Source organism: Castor canadensis, chromosome 18, assembly GCF_047511655.1.
Source record: "Castor canadensis chromosome 18, mCasCan1.hap1v2, whole genome shotgun sequence".
Taxonomy (NCBI): Eukaryota; Metazoa; Chordata; class Mammalia; order Rodentia; family Castoridae; genus Castor; species Castor canadensis.
The window spans coordinates 45,024,246-45,043,286 of record NC_133403.1 but is presented as its reverse complement, the minus strand read 5'-3'; the positions used below and the strand labels follow the sequence as shown (position 1 = coordinate 45,043,286).

The window sequence follows — 19,041 nt, the reverse complement described above, 5'->3', positions numbered from 1 at the left end:
CTCCAGAACACCAAACAGACCAGATCAAAATAGAACTACCCCATGACATATCATCATTAAAACAACAAGTTCAGAAACTAAGGAAAGAATATTGAAGGCTGTAAGAGAGAAAAAACAAATAACATACAAAGGTAAACCCATCAAAATCACAGCAGACTTCTCAAAAGAAACATTAAAAGCAAGAAGAGCGTGGGGTGAGATCTTCCGGGCACTGAATCAAATCTAGGATACTCTACCCAGCAAAACTATCATTCAAAATAGATGGAGCAATAAAAGTCTTCCATGATAAGCAGAAACTAAAACAATATGTGACCACAAAGCCACCACTACAAAAGATTCTTCAAGGGATTCTGCACACAAAAAGTGAAACCCAACATAACCATGAAAGGACAGGCAGCAACAAACCACAGGAAAAGAAAAAGCAAGACAGTAGAGAGTAACCTCCACTTAGGTACACACAATCAAACCTTCAAACAACAAAGACAACTAAATGACAGGAATCACCACAAACCTATCAGTACTAATGCTTAATGTTAACGGACTTAATTCACCCATCAAAAGGCACCGCTTCACGAAATGGATTAAAAAGGAAGATCCAACAGTTTGTTGCTTGCAGGAGACCCATCTCACCGACAGAAGTAAGCATAGGCTTAGGATGAAAGGCTGGAAGAAGATTTACCAAGCCAATGGGCCCTGAAAACAGGCAGGAGTAGCAATACTTATCTCTGACAAAGTAGACTTCAAACCTACATTGATCAAACAAGATAAAGAAGAACATTCCATACTAATAAAAGGGGAAATAGACCAAAAGGAAATAATAATTATCAACCTGTATGCACCCAATGTCAACGCACCCAATTTCATCAAACATACCCTGAAAGATCTAAAAGCATACATTAACTCCAACACAGTGGTTGTGGGAGACTTTAACACCCTATTATCATCAATAGATAGGTCATCCAAACAAAAAAATCAATAAAGAAATCCAAGATCTAAAATATACAATAGATCAAATGGACCTACTTGATGTCTACAGAACATTTCATCCAACCTCTACACAATATACATTTTTCTCAGCAGTCCATGGAACCTTCTCCAAAATAGATCATATCCTAGGGCACAAAGCAAACCTCAGCAAATATAAGAAAACAGAAATTATACCGTGCATACTATCTGATCACAATGCACTAAAACTAGAACTCAACAACAAAAGTAAAGACAAAAAACATGCAAACAGCTGGAAACTGAAGAACTTATTACTTAATGAACAATGGGTCACTGATGAAATAAAAGAGGAAATTAAAAAGTTCCTGGAAGTCAATGAAAATGAAAACATAACCTACCGGAACCTATGGGACACAGCTAAGGCAGTCCTGAGAGGAAAGTTAAAAAGACTGAAAGACCCCAAATCAATGACCTAATGATACACCTCAAACTCCTAGAAAAACAAGAACAAGCAAATCCCAAAACAAATAGAAGGAGAGAAACAATAAAAATAAGAGCTGAAATCAACAAAATAGAAACCAAAAAAACTCTACAAAGAATTAATGAAACAAAAAGTTGGTTCTTTGAAAAAATAAACAAGATTGACAGACCCCTGGCAAACCTAACTAAAATGAAGAGAGAAAAAACCCAAATTAATAGAATCAGGAATGCAAAAGGGGAGATAACAACAAACACCATCAAAGTTCAGGAAATCATCAGAGACTACTTTGAGAACCTATATTCAAATAAATTTGAAAATCTAAAAGAAATGGACAGATTTCTAGATACATATGATCATACAAAACTGAACCAAGAGGATATTAATCACCTGAATAGATCTATAACACAAAATGAAATTGAAGCAGCAATCAAGAGTCTCCCCAAAAAGAAAAGTCCAGGACCTGATGGATTCTCTGCTGAATTCTATCAGACCTTTAAAGAAGAACTGACACCAACCCTCCTTAAACTGTTCCACGAAATAGAAAGGGAAGGAAAACTGCTGAACACATTTTATGAAGCCAGTATTACACTTATCCCAAAACCAGGCAAAGACACCTCCAAAAAGGAGAACTATAGGCCAATCTCCTTAATGAACATTGATGCAAAAATCCTTAACAAAATAATGGCAAACCGAATTCAGCAACACATCAAAAAGATTATTCACCACGACCAGGTAGGCTTCATCCCAGGGATGCAGGGGTGGTTCAACATACGAAAATCAATAAACGTAATAAACCACATTAACAGAAGCAAAGACAAAAACCACTTGATCATCTCAATAGATGCAGAAAAAGCCTTTGATAAGATCCAACACCATTTCATGATAACAGCTCTAAGAAAACTAGGAATAGAAGGAAAGTTCCTCAACATTATAAAAGCTATATATGACAAACCTACAGCCAGCATTATACTTAACGGAGAAAAACTAAAACCATTCCCTCTAAAATCAGGAACCAGACAAGGATGCCCACTATCTCCACTCCTATTCAACATAGTACTGGAATTCCTAGCCAGAGCAATTAGGCAAGAAGAAGGAATAAAAGGAATACAAATAGGTAAAGAAACTGTCAAAATATCCCTATTTGCAGACAACATGATCCTATACCTTAAAGACCCAAAAAACTCTACTCAGAAGCTTCTAGACATCATCAATAGCTACAGCAAGGTAACAGGAAATAAAATCAACATAGAAAAATCATTAGCATTTCTATACACTAATAATAAAGAAACTGAGAAAGAATATATGAAAACAATTCCATTTACAATAGCCTCAAAAAAAATCAAATACCTAGGTGTAAACCTAACAAAAGATGTGAAAGACCTCTACAAGGAAAACTGTACACTTCTGAAGAAAGAGATTGAGGAAGACTATAGAAAGTGGAGAGATCTCCCATGCTCATGGATTGGTAGAATCAACATAGTAAAAATGTCGATACTCCCCAAAGTAATCTACATGTTTAATGGAATTCCCATCAAAATTCCAATGACATTCATTAAAGAGATGGAAAAATCTACTGTTAAATTTATATAGAAACACAAGAGACCATGAGTAGCCAAGGCAATACTCAGTCAAAAGAACAATGCAGGAGGTATCACAATACCTGACTTCAAACTATATTACAAAGCAGTAGCAATAAAAACAGCATGGTACTGGCACAAAAACAGACATGAAGACCAGTGGAGCAGAATAGAGGACCCAGATATGAAGCCACACAACTATGACCAACTTGTCTTTGACAAAGGAGCTAAAAATATACGATGGAGAAATAGCAGCCTCTTCAACAAGAACTGCTGGGAAAACTGGTTAGCAGTCTGCAAAAAACTGAAACTAGAGCCATGTATATCACCCTATACCAAGATTAACTCAAAATGGATCAAAGATCTTAATATCAGACCCCAAACTCTAAAGTTGATACAGGAAAGAGTAGGAAATACTCTGGAGTTAGTAGGTATAGGTAAGAACTTTCTCAATGAAACCCCAGCAGCACAGCAACTAAGAGATAGCATAGATAAATGGGACCTCATAAAGCTAAAAAGCTTCTGTTCATCAAAAGAAATGGTCTCTAAACTGAAGAGAACACCCACAGAGTGGGAGAAAATATTTGCCAGCTTTACATCAGACAAAGGACTGATAACCAGAATATATAGGGAACTTAAAAAACTAAATTCTCCCAAAACTAATGAACGAATAAAGAAATGGGCATGTGAACTAAACAGAACTTCCTCAAAAGAAGAAATTCAAATGGCCAAAAAAACACATGAAAAAATGCTCACCATCTCTAGTAATAAAGGAAATGCAAATTAAAACCACTCTAAGATTCCACCTCACCCCTGTTAGAACAGCCATCATCAGCAACACCGCCAACAACAGGTGTTGGCGAGGATGCGGGGGAAAAAGGAACCCTCTTACACTGCTGGTGGGAATGTAAACTAGTACAACCACTCTGGAAAACAATTTGGAGGCTACTTAAAAAGCTGGACATCGATCTACCATTTGATCCAGCAATACCACTCTTGGGGATATACCCAAAAGACTGTGACACAGGTTACTCCAGAGGCACCTGCACACCCATGTTTATTGCAGCACTATTCACAATAGCCAAGTTATGGGAACAGCCAAGATGCCCCACCACTGACGAATGCATCAAGAAAATGTGGTATCTATACACAATGGAATTTTATGCAGCCATGAAGAAGAACGAAATGTTATCATTCGCTGGTAAATGAATGGAATTGGAGAACATCATTGTGAGTGAGGTTAGCCTGGCCCAAAAGACCAAAAATCGTATGTTCTCCCTCATATGTGGACATTAGATCAAGGGCAAACACAACAAGGGGATTGGACTTTGATCACGTGATAAAAGCGAGAGCACACAAGGGAGGAGTGAGGATAGGTAAGACACCTAAAAAACTAGCTAGCATTTGTTGCCCTTAACGCAGAGAAACTAAAGCAGATACCTTAAAAGCAACTGAGGCCAATAGGAGAAGGGGACCAGGAACTAGAGAAAAGGTTAGATCAAAAAGAATTAACCTAGAAGGTAACACCCACGCACAGGAAATCAATGTGAGTCAATGCCCTGTATAGCTGTCCTTATCTCAACCAGCAAAAACCCTTGTTCCTTCCTATTATTGCTTATACTCTCTCTACAACAAAATTAGAAATAAGGGCAAAATAGTTTCTGCTGGGTATCGAGGGGGTGGGGGGAGGGGGGGTGGGAGGGGGTGGGAGGAGGGGGGAGAAATGACCCAAACATTGTATGCACATATGAATAAAAATAAAAAAAAGATTCCTCAAAGTCCATGTCAATTTGGATTGTGTGCCTCTTGCCTCCTTCTCTGCCTTTCTTGCCATCCCTCACGGGGAAGTGAATTCAAGAGGACAAGGACCTGGTCGTGTCTTGCTCACGGCTGTTTCTGTAGAGCACAGCCCAGGGCCAGCTCCTCTCAGACACTCAGAGTATGTGTGTTGAATGAAAGACCACAATTACGCAGTTCGTACTGAATAGTTATCTGGGGGAGGACCCAGGGGTGCTGAGACGTGGTCCTGTTGGAGAAAAACTCCATTCAGTAGGGAGGATGTTCCCCGGGTTGTGATGTGGTGACAGGGGGTGCTTCGATGGAGTCTGAGGGTTGGACGTCGACTGCAAACCAATCCTGAAGCCATCTGCAGCAACCCACAGCTATGTCTTTAAGAGTGGAAAAGTCTTAAGAACAGAGCGGCTCCCAGAATAGGAGACTAGAATGACGCTGGCCCTGGGAGCTGAGGCTGCCAGCGGCTTGTGCTAGACAGGGTTTAGAGACGGATGTGTTCCTTTGCAGAGCACAGTGGATCGTGAGCAGGGAGAGGGGAGGTGGACGAGCCAGACGCCTGGAGCACATTCGTGGAGTCTCAGAACACAAGACATGTCCAACAGCTACTGGGACCGAACCCCCGACTTCATATGTTCCCTCTTGTCGGGTGGGTGGAACCCCTTTAAAAATCTCTGCAGCCAGTACGTCATCTTCAGCAGAGCCAGCCACGGTTCACACAGAGACTGTCTTTATTTCACACAGCAGAAAAACTGTGAGGAACTCAGCTGCCAGGGTCTCACCCCAAAACCAAGGAAGGCCGTTCTGGGAGAGATGGCCCTCACCTGTGTGACCTGGGTGGCTTGTTAAGCTGCTGGGCACTTCTGATACACAAAGCTGAAAACTGCCTGGTCTGGACTTTCTCTGCTTGCATTTTTAATGGCTGACCACCAGTGTGTCCAGCGAGCATCGCTTGTCACTTGGGAATGACATGGTCTCAGTGCAGCGTTGATACGTGCAGAGTGCACCAGGGTCCTGCATCACTGAGCCAAGAGTGTTTGTCCATGGGGGTGCTGACAATATTTTGGGTACAATTATTTGATATCAAGGACTGCCTGGCAGCTTGAAACATTCTTTGCCTGCTACAGATTTCCAAACTCCAAATAAATTCCAGTAGCATCTTTCTAATGAGTACAACTCCAGAGACCCTGCACTGCCACACACACACACACACACACACACACACACACCTGGACGCCAGTCAAAGTTAAACGTCACATACTCCCAATGGCGTGGGGTTGTTTTGTTTCTTGTTTTTTGGTGGGACTGGGGTTTGAACTCAAGGGCTTCATGCTTGAGCCACACTCCAGTTCATTTTGCTCTAGTTATTTTGAAGATGGAGTCTGTAGAACTATTTGCCCAGGCTGGCCTCGAACCACTATCCTCTCATCACTCAGTGCCCCAAACAGCTAGGATAGTCACGGGCCCCACGGTTGCAACGGTCTTTTGAATAGCTCTTACCTGGCTCTTGGATCACTAGGGCTGGGATCTGCCTGCTAAGAGGACAAGGAGTGGCTCCTTCTTGCTTTTAGCTTTGGAGCACAGGCCTCCTCTCTCTCAGGTGGCAAAACCTGACCTGGACAGGACTCTGTGTGTGTATGTGTGTATGTGTCTGTCTATCTATCTGTGTCTCTCTGTGCGTCTGCGTGCGAGTTCTGGGTGGGGAGGAGAGCCAGTTAGGAAGACTGGTGCAAGAAGAGAATTCTTTACATTCTGTCCGCAGTTCTACGCAGGGCTCACCTCCATAATAGGCTCAAACTTGAAGTGACTGGTTTTATTTAGGAAAGCCCTCCCTAGCACCATGCATCCAGCTGAGGTTTGATTTGCAGAGTTTATCAGTAAGAACGTGTTGTAGTGAGTGGGACTGTACATGCTTCGTGGGAAATCAGCAGATTCTGCAAGGTCAAAAGAGCCCCCACTTCAGAAGTGAGTGCATTTGTCCCATGACTAACCATGCTAGTCATTTGAATTGGTTCTAATGAAATGCACCCTTGCCACTCCCGAAAATCAGTTTCATTCAAAATCCTTTGCACAAAGGTTATTTTGGACGCTTCAAACGGAACATGACATCAACGTTTTAAGGCCGTCAGAATTGCTAACAGCTGCCTTTTCCTGGAAGTAAGTGAGGTTTGACAGTGACCCATCTGCAAGGCAATGCTATGTGTGCTAGTTATAAATCCTTTTGTTGAGAAGTTTAAAAAAAAAAAAAAAGCTGTGTTTCCATACAAGGCAGCATTCAGCAGGTGCTCAATACTGGCAGGCTAAGAAGGTACCTTTTCAAAACTGATGCAAAAACTAAGATACTGAGGCAAGGACTGTGGCAGGAAGCACATTGGAGATTAAAGCTAAGCATAAACCCAGATTCAGGTACTGGCACCTGGCTGAAGATTGGCAGGTTACAGAGTTGTGCCGTGTGCCTTCAAAGACTGAGTTCACGGTCACAGGTGTGCAGCAACTTGGACCTCCCTTGTGTTTTCTTGAGTGTTTTGCTGGTTTAGAAAGAAAACATCAGGCATACAGCATCCATCATTTCCCAAATTTAGGGAGAGGATATTTTTTCCTACTTTGCCACAGTCTCCTGAACACAAAGGTTTAGAAATTGTCCCTTTGCTATAAATGCAGTTCGTCCAAATAGTCTCCGTGGGAATAAATGGGATAACAGATGCTTAGGATAAAATCAGAGCATTGGTGAAAGTGGACACTGGAGTGAGAAATGCACGTAGGAAGAAAGAACATGTGAAGGTGGGCTGGATGGCCTCGGGAACCCAGGCCAGACACCTGCCCTTCTGCAGTAGGTTCTCTCCTGTGCTCCAAGACACATGTGTGCACTACACCTGTTGTGTGCTGTGCACCTGCAGGAGCTCTCAGAGGTGCATGCACGCTCAGCCCAGTGTTTTAAGGACATGAAGATGGTGCCGAATGGTGCTCCAGACAAGAGGCTGAACCACGCCCTCCATCAGAGCAGGGAAACCCTGTGTGTCAGACAGATGTCAGAGACTAATTCAAGGACCTAGTGGGAAGCAGTTAAGATACTCTGGTAAAAATGTCATATCCCAATATCCCTTAATCGGGGAGAAGAGGTGTGAGGAGATCAGATGTCAAGGGCTCATTGCAGAGAGGCTCATGTCCCTCTATGGGGGTGACAATGTCCAGCAGAGCCTCTGACTGCAACCTGGCCCAGCACCACACAGACAGCTCTGACTCCCAGGCAGAGCTGTGCTGGGACGAGCACCTCTGGCCAAAGCAGAAGAAGCACTGTCACCTTTCTCATGTGCTCAGCTCCTCCTGGTCAAAGGGATTCAGAGGGTCACAGAGGCCATGGCCCCAGCATAATTTCATTCTACAGCTGCCAATGAGGAGTAAAACAAGAGTCTGGAATCCCAGGCAGAACTTCAAAAGTACTTAGAGACTCTACCAGCAAAGGTGCTGGGCTCTGATCGCACTAAGAAGGGCATGGCTTTATGGACAAAGATGTCACCTCCATCAATAAGAGGAGGGGTTGAAGAAAAGGTCATATTCCCATCCCACCCATACCCGTGTTATGCTCACCTCCAAGATGGCAGCTGACATGCCCTCAGACACAGAGCTGTTCACTAGTGCAAAGCAGTTCTTCACCACTGCGTGCAGGTCCTCCTGGGGCATCTCGCCCACCAGCCGCACCCCGGCGGCCCTGAAATGGCAGAGGGAGAGAGAAAGAGGGCTGCTTCTGGCCATCTATGGGGGCAGAGTAGAGGTGATGTGGACAACTTTGGAGAAATACTCCAGATCAGACAGTCAGCAATATAGTCACCAGAGCATTTGTGACAGTCCATGACCCAGTGAGGGACACACCTGTGACACGTCTGTTTCCATTTTGAATAAGCACAACACACCTGACACATGCTCTCCGACACTGAAGGAGTCAGAGGTAATGCTTTTTGCCATTTCTTCTGTAGGACTTAAAAGTTCTAATAATTCAACCCTTTTGAAATAATTTTAATGACACTAATAGAGGGAATAATTAATAGAAATAATGAGTGGAGAGAGAGAGAGAGAGAAAAATGTTACAGAAGCAACACATTCCCATGACCCAGAGCTGACGGAGGGGCTGCCATTCAGATCTTGCTCTGTCCTGAGTTCTCCATCAAACAGTATCAATCCATGCCTTTCTTGGGCGCTCCTTCCTGTCCCCAGCACTCACGACCACAGTCATGGCTGTGACCCCCACCCTCTGACATGATGGGCTGAGCTTTTACACCCTTGTGTCTGCATCTATGAACCATATGCAGAGCCCTGACTACACACAGGAATAAAACCCATGGATCCCCACCCCTTTGCTTAGGGTGAGACACAGATAGGGTCCTGGAGGCTGGGAGGAAGTCCCCCAGGCTGAGCTAAATGAGACAGGGCTCCTTCTGGCCCTTGTCCATTTCTGTCTCCATTTAACTGCAGAATATGGTGGATGAAGTCCTACGGCTACCTTGTCACTCAAAGGATGGAAGCCACAGGCCAAGGGTGTCAGGACAGAAACAGAGGCACCCAAGGCAAGTCTCAATAAAGCAGCACTCCAGTCCTCAACCAACTTCTCTCAGATTTTTTAATTTTTAATTTTTTTTTGAGATAGGATTCAATCCTCCTGCCTTGGCCACCCAAGTACTGGGATTACAGGTGTGTGCCACCATGCCAAGCTCAGATTTTGTTATGTGAGCAATTCAGTCTCAACTTGTTCAACCCAGTGTGACTGCGTCTCTGTTGTTGGCAGACAAATGCAATTTATAACCAATACATTGACAATTGCTCTCCAAGAGGTGGTAGCAATTCTCACCTTCACCAGCAGTTAGGAGACAACACAGTTTTCCTCCAACACTTGATGTTTTAAAGCTTTCCAAATTTTTGTTAGTGCAATGGTGAAAATTATCACCTCCAAGTGCTTTTCACTGGCCTGCCCTGATGAGGACACTGGACACCTTGCACTCTCCACCTGTGAGTCTTTGCCTGTGCAATGGGGCAGAATGGGACCTGGCTGGATCTTGAGGACTGACTGAGGCTGTACTTGCAAAGTGCCTGACTCGGGGCTTGGTGACTGAATGCGAACCAGTGTGATTTCCTGACCACTCGAGTTTCCTCTTCTGCAGAAGCCTGTCCTCTCCTCTCACCTTTTCACTTTGGCTTTGACTTCTCTTGTAAACTCTGGATCCACCTGAGAGGAGAGAGACAAAGAAAGACCAGAGGAGAAGCTTGAAGTGAGTTCACGAATCTGGAGAATCACACATAATGGCAACAGCACCAGACCCGAAAGTTTGGAAAGAAAGAAAGCAGGAAAGAAGACATTATAATCTGAGCCCAGCAATTACCTAATAAAACTAATAGCAATTCAAAGAAGAAAAGGAGGGATGAGGTTCTGCATGCCGGAAGGTACAAGGGAGCCTTTCAAACATCTGACAGCTTCAAATGAGTCACCTACTGCACAATCCTGCACTGAAAGTTTGCTTGCTGAAGTCATGCAAAGGGATGTTGCCCTAAAAACTTTCAGATGGGAAGTGTAGGACCCCTCACTAAGTCTATGCATGGCAAAGCATCTATAGCATCAAAATGTTTAACCGGGAGCTTTCTCAGAAATGTAATTTTAAAGGCAAAGCCGTATTCATCAGCTGACGGATGAATGACAAACAGTGGCATCCATACGAGGGAGAATGAGTCAGCCATGAACAGGAAGAACTGACTTATGCTAGGACACAGGAGAAACCTGAGAGCAAAATGCTACGTAATGCTACATAAATTAAACCAGATGTAAAAGACTGCGTGGGGGCTGGCAGAGAGCCTGCATATATATATATATATATATATATATATATATATATATATATATATATATATATATAAAAGACCATGTGCAATTCTGTTTACATGAAACATCTGGAGCAGGCGAATTCCCAGGGACAGAAAGCAGATTAGTGGGCAGGGGCTGGTGAGGGGCTAAGTGGTGGGGGAGGGGAGACAGGAAATGACTGACTAACTAATGGATGCAGAGTATCAGCCGGAGGTGAAAGAAACATGGTGGAATCAGATAGGGGTGCTGATTACACAACTTTGTGAACACCTTAAAAACCACTGGATGGTATACTTCAAACTGGTAAATTTTATGGCATGCGAATTCTATCTTAACTTTTCAAAAACCACCTGCAACCTTTTATGTAGTCCCAATCTAATGTCCTTGAGTCAGGATTTTACTCTTCTTTCATATCCTTCGGGGCAGGGACTGGCCTTTGGAGCACCACATCCCTGGAGGTTGTTAAATTAACACAAAAATTAATGACAATATTTTCAAACTAATCCAGTACGGCATTAATATTTTACTCTTTGAAGACAGGTCACGTGCTCTTAAGCAAATACAGACAGAAGCATACAGAGGCCAGAAAGGCAGTAACATGGTCCAGCCTGAGCACATGAGTGAACCTCTCGGGGTCTCAGTTTCCCCTTCTGTTAATGGGGAGGATTAACGGAGCTAAAGCACTTCAAGTGCTTCTTAGAACTGTGCCTGGTCACAGTAACTGCTAGGGCAACTATGAGAAGGAAAACCTAAGATATGGAAGCCCTCCTAGAAAAATTAGAGCGAGAGTTACAGACTGTGCTCCCAACACAAACACGTCCGCAGGGGGTCCCCGATGTACAATAGCTTGACTTTTCTACTTTACACTGGTGAAGAGTGTGCCCTTGGGACCATTCTGATTTCATGCAGACTCCATATTAGCAAACGCCCAACTGGAAGCCACTGGAAGCCTACCTGCAAGTTCAAGGTAGGCTGGGCCAAATTACACCACTTGGTAGGTTAGGTGTATTGTATTAAACGCACGTCTACTTAGGAGATTTTCAATTTAGAATGGGGTTCATCGGGGAGAAACCCCATGGGAAGTCAAGGATAACCTGTATGAACGCCTTCTCCCCTCCCCAGTGAGGCTGGCATGCCCTTGAACACTCCAGGATTGGCTGAGAGGGAAAGAGACGCCCATGGACGCCTGAGGGCAATGGATGCCCTGAGAGACCCAGTATACCTTGCTGACCCCAAAGCCTCACAGTGGCTCTGAGGGGCAATGACCTACCCCAGGAGGGTTACCGTACTGAGGGACCACAAGGACCCTGTCCAAGTCTTCACAGGATGAAGCTACAGCACGTATTTATCACGTCTGAATCACCCAATAGACTGTGACCTAGCCCTTTGATCTCTCCCACACTGCCGTCCTCAATGAAGAATTCAATGTTCTGATGACTGAACAAATGTCCTTAATGTATAACACAAAATTCCAGACATTTCTTCAAAGATGCCACTTCAAAGATCCCAGTGTCCTCAGGCTCTTCCAAATGTGCCTCCTGATGGGCCAGGAGGCAGAGCAGTCAACTTCTGTTCTCACGCTTCTCCAGGAGGCAGCACCAATTCCAAGCCAGGCCGATTTACAAAGTGGGTTTATGATGCCAGTTGGCTGTTTCTAGGAGCTTGACTTCTCTTTCTTCTCACAAGGAAATGTTTCACTGTGCATGTGTTGAGCCCCAAGTCATTCAGACTACCGGGATCTCTGAGGTTTACCCCAAGGGGCTGGAAATGCTAGGTGTAGCTAGTCCTCCAAGGCTGCTACATCACTGAGAATTTGCTCTGCGAGCCTGAATCAAATGTGGATGCATGAGAAACTTGAAATGACTCCTAGGAAGATCTTTGGAGAGAAAAATATATAGCCATGAGCAATTTATATCTATTGTTGTTATAGCTATTCATAGTTAGTATTCAACAGCCACTTACTCTAGGCCAAACCTGTGCTAAGCCCTTGCATACATTAACTTACTTCTGGCAACAACCCTGCTGTCATCATCCCCTTTGACAATGAAGATGGAAGCTAGAGAGTTTGGGTAACTTCGCCATGATCACACAACTGGAAGATACTGGACCATTATTCAAATCCAGGAAGTCCTGACTCTACAGGCTGGGTTCTTAAAACCAGGCTCTCCTGCCCCTCTGCTCGAGGTGTTTCATCAATGGCTCAGAAAATGGAGTGCCCACCTACTTACTCACTCACTCATTAATCCCCATCTGCACCTACATCCCAGTCTTTCCAGGAATGCCCTGATCCCCCAAACCTGCTCCAAGACACTTTCCCCAATGGTCCTGCCCTGCAGTACCATCACCTCTTCAAACCATCCCAGCACCGGCCACAGTGGGGCTGACACCCATGACACTGTGTTCTCCCCTCTCCACCTCTGTCTTCACCACCCAGGCCAGGCACAGGGCCTGGCCCACTGTCCTGTGCCTGGAAATCTCTGCTAAGAGAAGGGCCTTTCACACAACTGAATTAATTGCATTGTAACCCTAGCATCTCACAAGAAAAAGTCAACAGTGCAACGAAAGCCTGATTTACTCTACACAGTAATGTTCATATTAACATTAGTTACAATAATTTCAGCTAGAAACTCCTCCTTCTAGTTCCACTGCATGCCTCGGTGCTCATGATTAACTCTTGGGGGACAGGTACTTTGTCAAGCGAAGAAACGACATTTTCTGAGGCGGCTGAAGTATCTACCGCTTTAGCTTTAACTGAAATTTTGCTGAAGATCTAGCAGCAGCTCTTAAGCCAGCGCTACAAACTGCAATGCGTTTCTCTGGGCCTTCTCTTCACACCGATTCCTTTTCAAATCTCTTAGTGAAGCCAAGTGGAACAAAACACAAGATAAAGAGGAAAGGAAGTGGGGGGGGTACTTTTATTTAATGAAAAAGCACGTTAGGAAATTTTGAAAGGAAAAAAAAAAAAAAAAACAAGCAGCCGAGGAAATTCTCATTTCCTCCTTCCAAGCTTGTTTATTTTCTAGCAAAAGATATTGTTTCAATGCCAGGCTTCGGGGAAATAATCTTTGATAGAAGAAGTTACAGGGGAAAGTCATTAAGCTGTCATGCCCACACCAAATGTCCCCTCTGCACTCCTTACTTATCAGAGTCCCAGAAATGAGTCACACGAGATGCCCGAGAGCGAGCAGGAGCCGTGCGCTTGGCTGGAATGGAGAACAGAGAGGCCAAAGTGCTGTAATGGAGCACCAAAGCCAGGCTCAGAGCATCCAGAGGGGCAGAAAGGAACCATCCCTCCAATGGTCAGTTCTGTCATTCATCACACACCCGATGCCACCTGTGTGCCAGGCACTGCAGATTTTACTCACAGGACCTCACAGTGAACAGCAAGAGAGGTACTGTGTCTTGCATATCCCCATTTTACAGATGGGGACACTGAGGCACGAGAGGCTACATCATAAGTACTCAGGTAACTGGCCCCAGAGTCCAATGTACATGCAACCTTCCACCACACTCCCCTTCTCACACCTGGACAGTTTTGGCCCAAAGGTGTTTGCCCATGGGCCAGCAGGTAACAACCTTGAGGGTTTCCAGATGGGATGGTGAACCCGGCTTTCTAAAAAGTTATTGCTAAGATTAAGCAAAACCAGACAAATGCTCGGTCTCTTAAAATTAAAACACAAAGAAGTTATCGACCACCAGCCATCTAAGACATCCACTCTGCTACATTGTAAACAGTTGTAGAGTAGATGATCAAAGTATTTTATACGCATGGATGAGAACAGAATAAAATTAAAATTGTTTTGAAAAAACAGGGGAAGGAGATAAGAAGGAGTAACAGAAGGGGTGGATTTGATCACAGCATATTATCTGTATGTGTGGACGTATGACAGTGAAACCCCTTTGCACAATTAATTCATACAAATAAAAGACACTGAGGCCAATAATGTAAAAAAAAGTCAATTAAAGCACAGAGTGATGATATTCAAGACGGCTGTGGTAAGGTGCAGCTGCCACTGACTAGGTCACAGGAAATGGTCAGTGCTGATGAACACACAACAGGCACCCAGCTCTGTGTCGCCCAGGGTGAAACACGTGCAGCCTGCTGAGACTGGCCCCCAGGCCTGTCCCCCTGACTGGAGGGCAGGGAACACGGCTGTTCTCTTTGCTGGGACACGCCCACGTGCCTGAAACACAGACACTCAGTATGTCCTTCCTTCCAAAAGGACTGGGTAAGGAAGGAATAGATGTAGAAGAAACACTAATATACAGATGTAGAAGACACAGACACCTATACAGGCAGATGGATGCAGGTGGTGAATGACCAAGGAAGTATGTGAAGACACCGGGGTCCCCTATGAACCTTCTGTTTACAGTCTCCATCACAGGTCAGCAGGTCCATAAAAGGTGACACAGTTCCCTGGAAGTTTACCAGCTGGGTGCAATTTTCGCTGCTACAAAAGCAACACTTGCAGCTCTAGGACACACACAGGAGCCGAGAAAAAGGCACCATATTCCATTGCCTGATTGGGAAAACTAACTTTCAACCCTTTTGTTTGATTCTTGGTGAAACGGATGGAGATTCCGTCTATATATAAGCATCTTTTTATTTGCTTTGACCATTCAGTGCCCATGCACCAGCACTCCACCTTCTTGGGGACCCTTCTGTGCCTCTTCCTGGGGGAGAGGGTCTGCTGAGACCTTGGGGACCTGCCCTCTCTTACAAAAGTGCAGGGTGTGACCTGAGCGGGTGTCTGATACCACTTCCCGGGCCCTGAGCCCTAAGCGGAATGAATGATGTAGGGCCCTAAGAAGGAGGTGGGGCTCTTCCTTCCCGGGTGTGCAGCTCTGGGTGGCTCTCCCCTTGCAGGCACTCAGCTTCACCTGCTTCTTCCTGTGTTCTTCGCTTACGTCCTTTGGCTGACGTCAGACTCCCTTTCTCAAGCACGGGCATGAACTGGCAGTGCCTTCCCCAGGAGTCTCTCTCATGACAGGGCTCCATGGAAAGAATGGACACAGGGAGTCACCTCTGCCGTGCGCTGCAGTTATTCCCTGACCCCAACCTGAGGGCTGCTTCATGGCACGTGGCTTAGCTACGTCAGTGCAATTTTGCACAGATAAACTCAGGCCATGACCTGGGAAAGCCAGCTCCACGAGTGTCCCATTTCTACCCTAAGTGCTTATTCGGCCGCTCGCTCTGCAGTGAGCAAAGCAAGACATGGACCAAAGAGAAGTGCACTGGTATCAGATGTCAACCATATTAGCGAGATTCAGCAGGTTAAACCACTCTGCTCCATTGCCACTAAAATCAGAATTCCAACGGGTCCCAGCACCAGATCTCTCACCCACTTCTCACATCCACCTCCAAGTCTTCAGCACAGGAGCCCCGAACACTACAGCAAATACTCAAAGTCAACTGTAAAATGGTTTTAGTCTCCTCCTCTCTCCAGATGCACAAGTGGACGTAAATTGAATGCTTGAGTGTGGAAATTAATAGCTATTGGGAGATTTTACAGTGATGGAGAAAAGGGAGTTTGAATCAAGCGGTTAGGGGAGCACCTCTGTGAAGATCTCCCCCCCCCCATAGTCAGGCCCGCCCTCTTGGGTTGAGGGGAGTCAAAAGTTTAAGGGAGCCGGGCACTGGTGGATCACACTGTAATCCTAGCTACTCAAGAGGCAGAGATCAGGAGGACTGCAGTTTGAAGCCAGCCTGGGCAAGTAGTACGTGAGACCCTATCTTGAAAAACCATTCACAAAATAGGGCTGGTGGACTGGCTCAAGGTGAAGGCCCTGAGTTCAAGCTCCAGTACCGCAAAAAAAAAAAAAATAGGGGAGCACATCTGTGAAGGTTCCCCTCACCACCACAGTCAGGCCCACCCCCTTGGCCGGGGGTGGGGGTGGGAGGGACTCATCCCAAGAAAGAGAAAGAGGCAGCCTCATCAGGGGGACCGCTCAGTGGGGTGTGACACACACAAACACACACAGACCTCATCCAAGGAGGCCCAGGTCACTGCAGACTGCCTGATAAACCATGAATTCAAATTTGGAGTAAAAACAAGCATTTTTGTAAATGATGTGGAATAGAAGAGCAATTGAAGGGAGTTTCAAAGACAATCTGGGCCACATTAATGTCGGGTTTAGACCAGCATTTACTTTACATAACTAAAAGTAACTTCCTGTGACCCCTCTGCATTCCCACAAGGATTTATTAGTTACCCCTGCAGCAATAAATTAGTTGGAAAGATTGACTGTCATGATCGTTATGAAGAATTAAGTACAAAAGAGTCACTGCTGTTGTAATGACCTGTAAGCTCGGTCTAGTTTTCATTTTGAACAAAGGCAAACTAATTTACTTACTTAAAGGAGCAAAAAAAAGCCCATTGGCTAGAAAGTGATAGAAACTGATCTTAGAAAATAAGAAAGTAGAAAGAAGAAAACGGAGGTGAGATGGACTTCACCAACTTACTTCTGGCCCTACAATCACCAGGTAAACCCCGGGTTCTTCCTGATGCCATTCTTGGGAAGCAAAAAGAAAAATGAAAAAAAAAAAAAAAGATTTTTAAAATGGCTTTAAGGCTTTAAGTCACAGCTAGAAATACAATGTAGGTTAAGAAATTACTCCATACCATAAATTATTTCATATTGCTCTGCTCTTTCATTTATCACATTAGCCAATATAAATTACACTTATTTAGAATTTAAATAGTTGACATCTTATGCTTTTAAATAACATTTTGTCCTATAATGCTGTACACAGCTCAGATTCCTAATTTACTGGATAACTAAGACTAATGTGTCCCCAAAACCCAATATGGACTTTCGAATAAAGTGATGTAGACCAACTTAGGCAATGCAATAAAACTGCAGGTGCATCGTACAAATGAGTCTTTGGAAACATTTTCTGATAGAATTCTTTTAGCCTTATAATTATTTGCGATTTTTACGATGTCTTCTGGACCTGAGGACATAGGCAGGCTGTAAACTACTCTGAAATTACTACGCCGAGATATTAATCCCATAAATTATCTTTCCAAAGCAACAATCTAGAATCTCAATCTCCTGTGCACAGAATGAGAAGGAAAACCTCAAAGTCTCGAAAGGCTGAGACCCGTCCCGGTGCCAAAACCTGCACACGGAGGGGTCAGGCGACCATGAGAAGCTTACCTGAGAACGCATCCACCAAGTACAGAGGGTCCTTTACTTGCCTAAGGCCACAGATCAGAAGGAACACGTGCAGGGCGTCAGCACTCTGACTGATGTCTGCAACACAAGAGTAGAGTACACTTCAGTGGGGGGCTGTGCTCCCGGATCCCACAGCACACGATCACCACAGAGGCAGCACCAAAACCAGAGGTCCCTGCCTTCCAGACAGTCTTCTACGCCTAGCCTGTACCCCAGCCTCCTTGCTGTGAACTGGTTCCCCAGCCCCTACCCTAGGGTGGGCTTGCCTGAGCTGTGCTCAGCCTCTGCAGTACAAGGTCACCTCTTGTTGCAGTAAGGAAAGTTGAGGCCAGGAAGTCCTGACCCAGCCATTAGTGAAATGGGAGCCAGACACTCCAGGAAGTACTTGGACCCAGCTCCTATCAGGAGACACATTTTTGTGATGAAACCAGAAAAATGACTTAGGAATTAAAGTACTCTGGAATTTGCATATGCATGTGTAGGTCCACACATCTCAAAGGACACATGTTAGGTGTAGCTAAAAGAACATACAGGCGTATCAAAGCATCACGTATACTTTATACAGACACAATTTTCATTTGTCAGTTACACCTCAAAAATACTGGAAAAAAATTGCAGCCAGTTGCTGGTGGCTCACACCTGTAATCCTAGCTACTCAGGGGCAGAGATCAAAAGAATCAAGATTCAAAGCCAGCCTGGGCAAATAGTTCTCGAGACTCTATCTTGAAAAACACCCATCACAAAAAAGGGCTGATGGAGTGGCTCAAGGTATAAGTCCTGAGTTCAAACCTCAGTACCCCTAAAAAAAAAAACACCTGGAAAAATTGCTGTGATGTAATACTGGTTGTGCACTGGGTCACAGCAGCTCTTCCCTCTGAGAAGTGAGGGCCACTCCTGCACCTCTGGCCTCTGGGCTGACCTGGGATCTTCACTGGCCCACAGAATGATGGCAACCACCAGTGTGTGACTCCCACGCCTGGGATGGAACAGGCCTGTGGTGTTGACTCTCACCTGATACCTCAAATACACTGTTTCCTTGGGACATCCGGCTGGGTGAGGCCCCAGACCTGAGGCAGGACCTGTCTGGCCTCAGCCAACACTCATGCACTCCACTGAGTCACAAAACTGCCACTGTCCACCCAGAAAAGCATGGGCAACTCAGCAGTGGGTATTTTAAACCTGAGACAGCTGTTAGACCTCGGCAGTAGCAATTATTAATG

The 19,041-nt window shown here is 44.8% G+C and overlaps 1 protein-coding gene across 3 annotated transcripts in view; it reads right to left on the bottom strand.

The window, feature by feature from the left end:
• Glt1d1 (glycosyltransferase 1 domain containing 1) overlaps positions 1-19,041 on the bottom strand; it is an 89,847-nt gene that overhangs the window by 24,721 nt on the left and 46,085 nt on the right. For all 3 annotated transcript variants that reach the window (XM_074060798.1, XM_074060799.1, XM_020185541.2), the window contains exons 7-10: positions 17,804-17,899; positions 17,106-17,155; positions 9,969-10,012; positions 8,383-8,503 (exon numbers count right to left, since the gene is read on the bottom strand). In XM_074060798.1, the coding sequence (XP_073916899.1) occupies positions 8,383-8,503; positions 9,969-10,012; positions 17,106-17,155; positions 17,804-17,899 (311 nt within the window). The remainder of the gene's footprint in view (positions 1-8,382; positions 8,504-9,968; positions 10,013-17,105; positions 17,156-17,803; positions 17,900-19,041) is intronic.